The sequence below is a fragment of the Conger conger genome, chromosome 8 (assembly GCF_963514075.1).
Source record: "Conger conger chromosome 8, fConCon1.1, whole genome shotgun sequence".
Lineage (NCBI taxonomy): Eukaryota > Metazoa > Chordata > Actinopteri > Anguilliformes > Congridae > Conger > Conger conger.
The window spans coordinates 17,817,270-17,831,458 of NC_083767.1; the positions used below are offsets into that span (position 1 = coordinate 17,817,270).

The 14,189-nt window shown below is 42.8% G+C and overlaps 1 protein-coding gene across 5 annotated transcripts in view; it reads left to right on the plus strand.

The window, feature by feature from the left end:
• Window positions 1–14,189, plus strand: part of LOC133134983 (amyloid beta precursor protein binding family B member 2-like) — a 113,323-nt gene that overhangs the window by 59,117 nt on the left and 40,017 nt on the right. For 4 of the 5 annotated variants that reach the window (XM_061251670.1, XM_061251672.1, XM_061251675.1 and 1 more), the window contains exons 7-10: window positions 845–919; window positions 1,488–1,550; window positions 2,018–2,103; window positions 3,360–3,420. In XM_061251670.1, coding sequence (XP_061107654.1) covers window positions 845–919; window positions 1,488–1,550; window positions 2,018–2,103; window positions 3,360–3,420 — 285 coding nt within the window. The remainder of the gene's footprint in view (window positions 1–844; window positions 920–1,487; window positions 1,551–2,017; window positions 2,104–3,359; window positions 3,421–14,189) is intronic. The other variant, XM_061251674.1, reaches the window with a different exon arrangement.

Here is a 14,189-nt window from a genome sequence, read left to right on the forward strand (position 1 = left end):
CTTATTCAATCGTTAGTTCATACTTTCGGCTTCCTGTTCGTTCATCCCCTCAGCTGTCCATCCATAAATTAATGCAGTTTTGTATTGATTGATTAATCTGTCTGGTCATTTCATCTGTCTGTTAATCTCTTATTAAGTACTGCACAGTCCATCTCAAGATACGGCCAATGAAGTAAGAGTTTGACTAATTTTTTCGATTTGGCAATGGGACAAAAACATTTCACCTGTCAAGCAACAGTAACTTAAAACAAGCTAATTTTTTTCTACCTGCGAGAAAAAATACGATTTTAAGTCTCATAACAAGATTAAGTGAGTTCAAGTGATCCACCGGCAACAAACGCATTTTGTCTGTTTGTTGAGTAACCTGGATTACTAAATCACATTAGATGGAAGGATTACTGGAATGTGTTGAATTTCATTGGAGTGTTTTCTTTGGGCAACTTATTTGGGTGACCTATTTCTCCTTTAAACTCACTCTCATGACAGCTTCTGAGAGGCTGTCAGTAAAGGCAGAATTTTGGCGCAGAAGCTGGAAGAATAGGGGAATTAGCGAATGAATTTGCCGGGGTTACAGGCTCAAGGACGAAGGGGTGGCACTTAACTCCGTTTAGACAAGTTGACAGGCGCCTTCTCGGCAAACCGTGCGCTAGCTTTGCGAGCGAGCGGCAGCTCGGGCAAACGGTCGACGGGCCGGTTTGAGCTTCGGCGATGTTCCGTACTGTTTCGCCGCGGCGGCGTTTTAACGTACGCGCTGCGCCCATCCTGTGCCGTGCCGTGATGCGATGCATTGTGGGTGAACTGCGGGATGTGTGTGTGTTGTACTGAGTTCTCCACGTCTTTGTAGCCCCGCTCAGCGTCATCACAGATCATGGCAGAGCAAGAGAGTCTCCCAGAGTTCCTGCAAGAGGAAGACGACAAGGTAGGAACTTCCTGAGACTCCGCCCACCCGCTTCCTGTCTTTTAAAACCTCCGCTGTTTTACGTTGGGCTTGTGTGCTTGTCCCACCCTGTGTCCAGCTGCTTCGTAGCGGCTGGTTAAGGGCAGATGGATGTGGCTCTGTTCTCTATACACTGTAGGGGTTTTTGCCTGAAGGTGGATATAGTGTCCTATCTACCTTTTTACCAACCCCATACGCACCATCTTCCTTCAACCCCCACCCTTTTTCCTGCCATGTTTCCGTTTACATGTTCTGTTTTGTGTGTGTGTGTGTGTGTGTGTGTGTGTGTGTGTATGCGTGCGCTGTGTTGTGTGCGTACCTTCTTTAATTTCAGCTGCCACAAATTATCGCCTGATTCAGGGGAGCAGATTCTACAGTAGATAATTGCTTGGTGTTATCACTAACCCCCGGTCATTGCAACATAGAACCTTCCGGAAAAAAAAAGTCCTAACGTCCTTGTCTTTGTCTTTTTTCCCCCTTTTCCCTCTTTCTGCCTCCTCTTCTGGGTGTGTTTTTTCCCCCTTATCTGTGTGCATAACCGCGTGCGTAGAAACAGCCATGGAGTGATTTTGCTCTTCTCAGTGGGGGAAAGATTGATAGTGAGATTTGGAAGGCAAGTATATATGTACTGTGTCAGTGTCTATATATACTCACAGTGCTTGGTTCACAATCTGATTGCTAGCATGTGCTTTGTTTTTTGTTTTTGCTTCATTCACATTTTTGGCCCCCTCCCTGCAAAAGGCTGCTCATTTCCACTGGTTATCTATCTCCAGCTTAAACAAAAACACCCACCGGCCACCTTTTTTAATTCAAGCTTTCTCCGGAACGTTTCCGCGCACCATTACGTCTTCTCCCGACATCCTGGCTTTGCCTGTTGGTTTTTCTCAGACGGGTTTGATTTCTTTTGCTGGGCATGCGTCTGTATTCCGCTGGGGTTCCTGCTCCGTGCATGCCGTCGCTGGAAGACGAGGCCGCGGATTCTCCGGCTGGTCGACGGGGCATTGAACTTGTGACGTGTGGGTAATGCGGGCCCGTTGTGAACTATTCGCGGCTCTGACCCGGTCGCTCCTCTTTCTGCAGGACCTGCAGGCAGCCACGGTCAACCCTGACCCCAGCCTGAAAGAGTTTGAGGGCGCTACGCTGCGCTACGCCTCGCTCAAGCTGAGGTAGGCACTCTCCGGAAAATAAGTCATTTTCAATGAGTGTTTTAGTCTTAAGTCTTAAGTCTTAGTCTTTAGATTTAAAATCTTTTTTATAGCAGAAATATAAGATTTTACTCATTTCAAGATTTGCCAATGGGGTTAGAACATTTCACTTGTCAAGCAAACAGTAACTTAAAACAAGCTAATATTTTCTACTTGAGAGAAAACATACGATTTGAAGTCTTATTACAAGACTGTAACACTTAATAATATTATTTAAGTTACTCTTTGCTTGACAGTTGAAATGTTCCAATTTAGCAAAAACATAATAGAAATAAAAAACATAAGACTAAAAGACTGTTTTTTGCAGTGCACAACCAATGCAGCCTTCTCTGCTTACCCTTTATACTTTTTATTTTGTATCTTAGTATTTTGTGTTAATTCCGATCTCCAAATTCAAACAAATAATAATTAAATTAAAGAAATGCTGCAGGTGTCAGTTCCTATGGGCTGACACTCATTGGATAAGATTGCATTGACAAGGGACCATAAGTCATATAATTGTTTTTTAGTCTTATATTCAGTCGTAAATTCTTAGTTTTACATAAGACAAAATATTGTTAATGTGGTGAGAAGGTTTTGACTCATTTCAAGATTGGCCAACAGGGTAAGAAAATGTCACTTGGCAAGCAAACAGTAACATAAAAAAGATCATATTTTCTACTGCAGAGAAAAAATTGGATTTGAATTCTGAGTACAAGACTAAAACACTTGTTAAGAAGACAGACATTTTTTTGCTGTGCGCCAAGTAGTGTTCTAACATGCCCTGTGATGTGTGTCAACCTGAGGTCTTCCTTAGTCAGACTGCACGCATGGAGTCTTCCCTAAAAAGAGCTCTTCGCTTTTCCCTTTTTTTAAAAAGAAAAAAAAAACAAATGATATGGGTCTCACCTCATTCTCCCAGACATGTACCTACCAGTGCTCCAGCGATAACCCCCTGACCTCTGCCTGAACTGTGTCTGGCCTTGCCTGTTAAGTATGTGGAGGGCAATAGATATGCTGATTCCACAGGGACACTTAGGCCATGAACGCAGCATGAACTCATCCTGAATAGTTTGACCGAAGCACACCTTTAGTAATGGCCAGTCATTCTCCCCGCTATTGCCGTTTAACAATGGCATTCCTCAGGAGGAAACCGAAATTTGAAATTCCCTTGAACAAGAAACAGCACAAAAATGAAATCACTGGGCATTCTAATCCCTGATAATTTTCTTCTGCAGACACCAACCGCATTCGGATGAAGAGGACACACGCAGCGTCAACAGCGACCCCGAGTCCAAGGTAGGCCTGATTGTGCACTCACACACACACACACACACACACACACACACACACACACAAGGGGTAATAGTTTTTCAGCTCAGTAAAATCTAACTGGGAATACCAGGTGCTTTTCATATTCCTCCTCAATCCACTTGTCATCACTTACTCCTTCCTCATGCTGCTTGTTCTGTGCTGTTGAACACTGTGGAAAAAAATGCACCACCTCTGCCACCTAGTGTTAGTCATGAGAAATGCACAAACAGGCAATTTCCTGTTCCAGGCCTCAAGAGATTTCTTTCCTGAGTGCGTTTCCCTCACACTTCCTGTTTATGCTTTAGGTAATTACTGCCAGATGGAAGCTAAGTGCACAGGAACTCCAAACACAGTACACAGCACAGTACATCAAAGAGCAAACCAATTTATCACTGCTAATTGCCTCTGGGCTTGCCAATCTAAGGTAATGTGCAGACAATGGGTGTTTTCAGAAATGTCTCTTCCAGCAAGAGAAGCTGATCGTTGAAGATACTTTTGTAATCCAGGCTCTCTTCTATGTTGGAATCTTCCATGTTCTAATTTGACATGGTGTACTTGCTAAACAGACCACCTTATCTTACTGCAAAACAAAGTCTGTTTTAAAAAGTGTTTTAGTGATGTTTTTCTCGCTCATGTTGAAAATATTAGCTTGTTAAGTTACCATTTTATTATATTTTTTATCTCTTTGGCCTAAGATCTTGCATCAACTCCCTCTCAGTGCAACAGTAATTAATATTGGTGTTTGTAAGAATAATCTATATCTTTGTGTGGAGGGAAAATAATTGATACATGATTTACGGATGATTTTTGAATGTGTTGCTTCAGGAGAAATCGTCAGAAGATGCATCACTGTATAGAGATAATATTCCATAGCATACGATAGAATATAATTGTTTTTCAGTAATAGTTACCATAAAACCCGATCTTCGTTATTTTTTTCTGGGACACTATTGATAAAGTTTCAGGGGGAACAGAGTAAAGTTGCATGTATGAACCAGATGTATTAAAATCTCCAACTTCTTGAAATATTTCTGCGTGCCATTGCTGCCACCTTCTGGTTACTGTGTGTAACTTTCTACGCAATCTGTGCTGAGTGACCAAACTATCACAATGGTTCCCAACTGTTGCTTGCTTGTGCCTGGGGTAGTTTGAATGTTTCAAGTGACATTGCAGGTAGTATGCATAACTATTATACATACACAGCATATTTTAGAACATAAGAATTTTTGATGACAATGACCCATTCAGCCCATTTATACCCAATTACCCATCATATTACCTGCTGTCTAGAGCAGGTTCTCAAAATTGGTCCTGAGGGACTCCTGTGCCGGTAGAGTATAACAGCCAATGCCTGCAAACATCTGTGCATTAATTGTGCATCACTTCTATTCTGGTATGAAAGCCATTGTTTCAGCTCATATTTCTGATATGTGTGCAAGGAACATTTGCCAGACAATGAGCAAGTTTCTGGTTCGTACTGCTGTAGAATTCTAGACTGGCATTTGTGTCATAGAATTCTAGACGGCTGTTTGTGTCATAAGTATTTTGACAGCCAATCTGTCTTTATTAGAGCTTGCAGTCATTTAGCTTGTCCTTATGACAACCAGCAATCAATACATCTGCATAGTATAGTTTTATCTGTTTTATCGGTAGTTTGGTAAGTGTTATAGAAGGCTGCTTCGTTGCATATTGGGAGTTCATTGCACATATCGGCACATCATCAGTCGTTCTGGCAGCGTCCGTACGGCGTCTAGTCTGTCAGGGAGGCCAGTCAGCCGCTTCATCAGCTGGCAGGACACGTGCCCGTCGTTACAGCGGTCTGCAGTCAGTGCGTCTTGTTATTACGGCTGTCTGCGCGCCCTGGCTCCGCCAGCGAGCTGCAGTGGAATTCATTATCAGTCCCGCAGTCAAACAGCCCCGCCTGCTTCTCCTACTGGGAGCGTATCTGCTGCCGTGATTTATCGGCCTATCGGTCGGCCTCGCGCATGCAGATTTACAGTACGAGACGGCGAGCTCCCTCTCCACGGTAAAGGCGCACATCAATTCAGCACGAAGAACAAGGCTGGTTCGTTACGGCGTGACATGGAGTACAAGGCAAGAGGAATGCGATTAAGGAGCCTGAAGAATGCGTACACAACACCGCCGGATAAGCGCAAAAGGCGGCTCCGTCACTTAACGGCTCTGATGGGATTTTGAAAGAAAATCTTCGTAACAAATGAGCGCCTTAATTTATCTTCGTGCAATTTTCCGCTTACAGAAGTGCCCCTTAGGACTGTCCAATTTAATGCAGGATTAGGACAATTTACTTTTAAAATCTCCGTTGGCCTAAATGTGCAGGATAAATGTCTGCAATGGGATTTCACTATTTAACTTGATTTCATGCTAAATTCTCATCTGAATCCTTTAAGTTTATACGCTACACTCCCATTTCAACTCTTAAAGGAAATTTGACATCACATTCTAAGCCTGATGTAAAAGTTCTATAAACAGTCATCTAGAACCAGAACATTTACAAGAATATGATGGTTAAAATGCAGGAGTAGATAGATACTATGCAAGTTTTACGGTTTAATTTTTCAGTTCTTCATGAGCATTGTCAGAATAGTTAGACTGTTATCATTGTCTTCACCAAATACAGCCCTGGTATGTCCACCTACCCAAGTTTCCCTGTGGGTATCAGAAGGATGGTAGTAAGGAGTGGTTTTGCTCAAAATGCACTGGGCATTGCAAGCCTGAAACTTAAATAAAAGAAGTGGTTCTGAATGCAAAGTCTGGAATAGAATTAATTTTGCCGTGTGACAGGTCCATGAGACTGTCTGACTTGTAAAATTTTATGTTCTACCTCATAAAGCCTCTTTCCCCATTTAGTTGATTTCTGTCGTCTCACACATAAATAAGAAATGTAGCAATTTGTACACTATGTGTGTACACATATGTGTGTACTGTTCATCATCCTTGATTCAATTAAATACGCCTTTGTTTTGTGGCTTTAATAATGTTAGCCCAGCTATATTTCCCACAATTTATGCTTTACTGAATCGCTCGCAATTGTGGACGTTTGATCTTGAGTTAATGTTTTTGCTTGTACTTTATGTGTGTGTTTGTCTGCATCCGTGCTTTCCAATGTAGAAGGATGTGCTTGCAAGAGTAGGCATGCGAGTATTGGCGTACCTGTATGTTTTTATGGAGGAGTGTGTGCGCTTGTGTGTGTCTGCGCTTGTGTGCATGTGACTGAGTGCTTATGTGGCATGGTGGTGTGTGTGTCTGCTTCGGTGAATGTGAATGAGTGTATGTGCAAGCCTGTGTGTGTGGTCACATGAATTTGAATATGTGTCTCTGTGCTTGCATGCATGTGAATAGCTCTGTGGGTTGCTGTGCACTTACTAATGAGTCTATTTGCATGTGTAATTAAGGCCACACAAGTGTGGGTGCGTGTGTGTGTGTGTGCTTGTGTGTTGTAGCCTACTGAGTAGATGGTACTGAATAGGTGGTAGCCTACTGAGTTGGTGGTACTGAATAGATGGTAGCCTACTGAGTAGATGGTACTGAATAGATGGTAGCCTACTGAGTAGATGGTACTGAATAGATGGTGGCCTACTGAGTAGGTGGTACTGAATAGATGGTAGCCTACCGAGTTGGTGGTACTGAATAGATGGTAGCCTACTGAGTAGATGGTACTGAATAGATGGTAGCCTTCTGAGTAGATGGTACTGAATAGTTGGTAGCCTACTGAGTAGTTGGTAGCCTACTGAGTAGATGGTACTGAATAGATGGTAGCCTACTGAGTAGATGGTACTGAATAGATGGTAGCCTACTGAGTAGATGGTACTGAGTAGTTGGTAGCCTACTGAGTAGATGGTACTGAATAGATGGTAGCCTGCTGAATAGATGGTACTGAATAGATGGTAGCCTGCTGAGTAGATGGTACTGAATAGATGGTAGCCTACTGAGTAGATGGTACTGAATAGATGGTAGCGTACTGAGTAGGTGGTACTGAGTAGATGGTAGTGTAGAAAAGGATTGGATGGGACCTCACGGTGCGGGGTCACGTGATACCCATGTGAGCCTGAGGCAGGGGGTGTAGGGGGTACTGAAACCCATTGAAGCGTATGTAAGGGAAGGTATGGGTGCGTTCGGGTCAATGCATCTGCGTCCCAGAGTGCTGAACTGCTGAGCACTAAATCGAGGCTGTCTCTAATGGGGGACCGAGGCCTACTGCAAAGCAGGTGTGCGTGCGTGAGGTACCAAGAAAGGCCTCATTAACGTGTGCCGGAAACGCAGATATAACAATCTCTTTCACTTATTCACTTATTGACCACTGAGGCAGTGAACAGGAAATAACCAGGGGCACGAGAGCTTTGGTTGCTGAGAGAATCAATCAGGCATTCAAGTAGGGAGGTGGGCTCGTTGTTTACATACATTGGACTAGGATTGTATAGCTCATATATGTAAATGTACATTTATTGTATATGCTCTCATTGAAACTCAAGGTGAATTTACACACCAAAACCTGTAACAGCACTGTCGCTGTGCTTTTAACCTAACAAAGTAACAAATGTGTTGCTTTATTAGTCTCTCAGATTTAGTGGCTGTAACATGCATTGTTACTTCCAGTAAATGTATTGTATTGCATTTTTTTATTTAAAAATCTAGAGCACTTTTTAAAACCTATATGGCTTGAATAGATAGGGTGTCATTATAGCGGAATTTCGTCATTATATTGTATCATTTTCATTAGAGGAGAAGTCGTGTGGAAATGCTTTATGTGCGTATCGCACATAATGGCGAAATAGCTGAGTGCAGTCAGCTGGCAGCTGATTGGCCACAGAGCAGTCAGCTGGAAGCTCATTGGTCAGGTGGGCTGTCAGCTCGTGTGTTCATGTGGGTGTCCTGAAGTTTCGGAGAGCTGAAGTTTCTAAAGGAGAAATGGAGTGTGCAAGGGTGTGTGGCAGACGAAGGAGCGGTAATCAGTTCAGCCATTATTTATTCCCCTTCTGTCAGGCTGAAGTCTCCGTGGAGACAGCAGGGAAGGGAGGGGGAGCTGTAGAGTGCTTAGCTAGGGCTTTTATATGTAGCTTCTAAATTCTTCCTGCTAAACTATGTCAGGATTTTAGGAGTGCTTAAAAAATGGATGCGTTGTCTTAGGCATGTTTTTTGTATTATGTTATATTGTTGTTTTTCTGAAGTGCATTTAAATAAATTATACGAGGTGTGTATGTAGTGCATAAGAAGTATGTGCTTTATGGTGTACGCTAGAATGCAAATTTACCACATTAGGACGAGCTCTGTTTTGGATTTACATTCAGTAACATTTCACGGTTTTTATAACCAGCTCGTTTGAAAAATTATTGGGTGGGACGAGAACGGGACTTGTTATTTTGAGCAAACTTGTCTCCGCAGACCTGCAATTTTTTTGAGTTTCTGTGTAAGGTCGGCTTCTCTGACACCTGTGTGCCAGGCTGGATCAAAGCGCGGCGTTTACTAGCCTAGTATCTGTGAAGTAATGCCCCATGGCATTGTGAGATGACATCACCTCCTGAAAGTTTGATGAGTGCCACTGAAGTGCTCAGATGGCAGAGTGGTGCTCGGGCAAGGGGAAAAGCAGCGATGAATTCTTCATGGAGGTTTGGCGAAAAAGAGTTTAAAAATACCTCCACTTGAACTCCCCCTTACCTCGGATCTAAGGACCACCCTGCCAAAAGAAGAAGAAAAAGGATGCAAGAACTTTTTGTTCCTACCATGAAAGCACACAGTTCAGACATTGTCATGAACATTGTTTCAGGAACACATTTACCCCCGTGGGATAGAGGGTGTCACCCATGTGTATGTCGGTTGAGAAGTATCAAATTTTATTCAGAATTATTTCCAGATGAATTTTGCATTGCTGGCCACATTTGCAGGTACATCGCTGATTTCCCTCCCCAGGGGATCAATAAAGCATTGGTTCCGTATCTGTCTGTTTATTGAGTGGTGTCCTGAGGCTTTGAATGAAGTCTGACTTCGATTTGAGTCTGCACGGGGGCAGGTTGGAAAAATGTTTCCCTTGGCTGTAGAGTTGTCCAGAGTCTCATAAGAATACCTTCACTAAGTTCAATTCCACAAATCATTCTGAAGTCATTGGGAAAATGACATAAGCAGTATTAAATAGATGCCTCAGTCTTTCAAGGTTGCGACAACAAAAGGGTGACTCAGACCTTCTCGACCCAGGCTCTCGTTTATGGGGTTATCTAGGAAAATAAATGAGTAATTTCAAATATTTTGTGGTTGAGGGTTAACCCCCCCCCCAACCTCTGGCTCAGCCTATACCATTCCCCATGCTCCCTCCCCAGGAGAAAAAACTCAGAAGAGGCTGTTGACGAAACTATTTTAAAAGCACAGCAGCATCAGCAATGCTATTTAGCGGATGAATGGGAAAACACCTATTTTCTCAGACAAGCAAGTGAATAACCACCACGTTGTGCTGTTCTGAAAAAAGTTTTTGGATTTGGCTGTCGCCATTGAGCTCAGCTTACAGCTAGCTGCAGGGGGCGCTAATCTCCAGCTCTCTGCCTTCGCAAACTAGGTGAAAAGCTCCAGCGTGCAACACAAAGCAGAAAGAATGGAGTAAGTAACTGTGCCTCAACCTGCAATGCAGTTCTCGACACGGCTGATCAACAGCCACTAAGTGCTTTGTTACGGGTTTATTACCATTTTCATTAGCGTGAAGTTGTTGTGTTCCCTATTTTACTTCTGTTTTCAGTTTTACTCCTTGCCAGATTCACTGAGTTCAGTTTAAAAACCATTAAATAAAATCATGCAGCTCAATCTGTTGGTATGAGCACTGAAACAATCTCTGACAGCCAAACCCTTGCACATGCTGCTTTATGCCTTGCAAGATTAACTTTGGATAAAGAATCGTGAAGTTTATTTATTTATTTTACTTTGGAGTATACACTCACCAAGCACTTTGTTAGGTATTTATTTGACTTATTTTTTAGACTTCTACTGCTGTAGCCTATCCACTTAGAGTTTTGATGTTTTTTGCACTATTTGCAAACTCTAGAGACTAGTGTATGTCAAAATCCCAGGAGATCATCAATTTCTGAGATACTAAAACCACCCTGTCTGCCACCAACAATCATTCCATGGTCAAAGTCACTGAGATAACATTATTTCCCCATTCTGATGGTTGATGTGAACATTAACTGAAGCTCCAGACTACATGATTGTATGCATTGCACTGCTGCCACACAATTGGCTGATTAGATAATCGGATGAATAAGTAGGTGTAATAAAGTATGTTCCTAATAAAGTGCTTGGTGGGCGTAAATTATTTTTTCTCCCATATGAATGAAACTTTGAGTGAGAATAGCTTAACCTTACTTGAATCGTGAAAGGATTTATGCATAAAAGGCTACTGGAATGCTAGACCTGATGGAAGTACAGGTGTCCTTGTTAAAAGTGAATAAACGTGTCTTAATGGGGGTTTCCCCAGTTGTATTCACTGTTAGCTCACTGTTAATGTTGCATTCCCTGTTAATGGCTGTAATGTGACCAATGCACACCGTCGGAGTGACCCAGAAAAGGCATTTGCTCGACAATTAACACCTGGCTATTTCTGGCCTCGAACGTTACAGCGAGGAGGGGGGAAAAAACCGGTGCTTCTAAGTATGACCTATTTCACAGACTGTTGATTTTTTCCAGTTGTTGATCATTTGAAAAAACAATTTTCAGTAAGAAATATGTGAAAGTAGATAAACCGGTCACACTGCTGTGCGGGTAATGGCCATTCCGGCTGCTGTAACGGAATACAGACAGACCACTGCAAAGAACTCGCTTCCCTTGACTCGGTGTAAGATTTATATTACCACCATATATGATTGGTCCCCTTACAATGTATGACATTTTAAGGTTCTCCTCTGTACGGTCTAGCACTGGTGATATATGCTTGAAGATATATGATTGGTCCCTGTATGGTACGTGACATTTTCAGATTTCTCCCCCATATGGGCCACCACTGTGAGATTTATTTTTCTCTACAGTATATGATTATTTGAATAAGATAAGGTATTAATGCAGTAGCTATCTCTAGACCTCGTTCATCAAGTCAAGGACACCATGAAAGGGCTTTTTGTACAGGTCTTTGTTCTGTGTGGGTCTTTGCCCCCCACGCCCAGTCCTCTTAACATTCCAAGACACCATCGCTTGATCTACCTGTGAAATATTATTAAAAAATGTATGCATTATCCCAACTCTTCATTTACCAGTCATATACACTCACCGAGCACTGTATTAGGAACATCTCTTCGCCTGCTTATTCATGCGATTATCTAATCAGCCAGTTGTGTGGCAGCAGTACAATGCATACGGGTCAGGAGCTTCAGTTAATGTTGACATCAACCATCAGAATGGGGAAAAAATGTGATCTAAGTGACTTTGACCATGGAATAATTGTTCGTGCCAGACAGGGTGGTTCGATTATCTCAGAAACTGCTGATCTCCTGGGATTTTCACACACGACTGTCTCTAGAGTTTGCTGAGAATGGTGCGAAAAACAAAAAAACATCCAGTGAGCAGCAGTTCTGCGGGCAAAAACTGCTTGTTAATGAGAGATGTCAGAGGAGAATGGCCAGACTGGTAAAAGCTGTCAGGAAGGTGACAGTAACATTACATTACATTACATTATTGGCATTTGGCAGACGCTCTTATCCAGAGCGACGTACAGTTGATTAGACTAAGCAGGAGACAATCCTCCCCTGGAGCAATGCAGGGTTAAGGGCCTTGCTCAAGGGCCCAACAGCTGTGCGGATGTTATTGTGGCTACACTGGGATTAGAACCACCGACCTTGTGTCTCCCAGTCATTTACCTTAACCACTATGCTACAGGCTGCCCTATAACGCAAATAATCACACATTACAACAGTGGTATGCTGAAGAGCATCTCTGAACACACAACGCATCAAATCTGGATAGGCTACAGCAGCAGATGACTTAAGTCTAAAAAAGAAATTTTATGAATGCCTAATAAAGTGCTCACTGAGTGTATGTAGCAATCTGCAGAATTCAGCACCCAGTACTTCAGACTGTAAAATTAATTAACAGCATTTAATCTACTGATGAATGTCATTAACAGAGAATATAGTATTCCAAATTCTGAGTGAAGAGAGAGCTAGTGTTACCCTTTCCCCAGTGAAGCTAACCAAAATGTTGCGGGTACCTTTATAGTACATTCTGGAATTTCTCACACGGTGTCCAAACGAAGTTGGTTTGGTCGAAAGAACATATTTATTTGCCCAATACCCTGAGAATAGTCTTTGAGAGAGGTCAAAAACAAGACAGATGGCAGAGTCTGATGGGCTTGGCTTTTTCTCCACCGTTTATGAAAAATCATCTGTTCACACAAATGTGTGATGTGTGAATTCTCTAACAACTGCCGTGGGTTGTAATGCGGGTAATGTAAAACAGCTTCTGGATATGGCAAGAACATTTAGGTGTCAAACGTATTAGGATTTACGAATATCAAAATATTTGATCAATCTTGAATTCGGCACACATTGGTTTGAGACTGCGTCAGACTTTGTCTTATTGAGTTGAGGCTTTCCCAAAGGGCAAAACAAAGTATTATAAATGAACAATCAATTTCTTTGCATGATCTGTGGTCTTCTCATGTCAGTAGAGTATGTGAACAGAATGGAGAAATGACACCAGAGTCCAATGTGGATACACCTGACAGATACACCTGACCTTTATCAATTACACAGTAACTGTTTTGGAGCAGGAATAGTGTCCAGGTATACCGTTTCTGTACAATATGTCCACAGAAGAACACGTGTGTGTGTGTGTGTGTGTGTGTGTGTGTGCGTGCGTGCGTGCGTGTATGCGTGTGTGCGTGCGTGCATGCGTGCGTGTATGTGTGTTCCAGCCACAGCTCATGTGCTGCAGTGCAGGGCACTAAAGAAAGGATGAATATTTAAAGAGCATGTGATTCACAGGCCAGTGTCTGCACCCACTTCCATTGCCAAGTTTGAAAGGTACTGTTTGTTGCTCTGTACCATGAAACACAAAGGAAAGCCTTGGTTTGTTGCAGTGAATGCTTTCCTCAATGTACTTTTCTTATATTTATTCAGCTTTTTCTGAATAGAATGGCATTGATATTTGCTTGAAATCTAATTATCTGTCATAATAGGCTGCTCATCCTTTGTCAGATGGCACAGGGAGACAGATTGTTGTGATATGTCTGTGTACCAGTGAGTGGATGGTGGCGTAAGAGCTTGGTGCTGCTATGAGCCGCCCCGTTTCTCATCATGAAAATGCCATGTTGAGTATGTGCCTCCAGTGTTGCTCAGAGGACGTTAGCAGCGTGTCTCTCTCTCTCTCTCTCTCTCTCTCTCTCTCTCTCTCTCTCTCTCTCTCTCTCTCTCTCTCTCTCTCTCTCTCTCTCTCTCTCTCTCTCTCTCTCTCTCTCTCTCTCTCTCTCTCTCTCTCTCTCTCTCTCTCTCTCTCTCTCTCTCTCTCTCTCTCTCTCTCTCTCTCTCTCTCTCTGCGAACGTGCCAGGCGGGCAGCTGCAGAAATGCAAAGCCCCACATCATTCTCTTTAACTCTGCGTCAGTCCTCCAAGCCTTCAGGCCCCATAAAGTGAGATTTATGCTACCTGGGAGCCGTGTCACTGAGCTGGGATGTAGTTTACAGTCGCTAACCTTGCAGGGGTATTACTGTGCTTATGTGTGCCTAAAAGTTTGCGTAAGTGCGGGTGTGGGAGGAAATGTTTCAACGT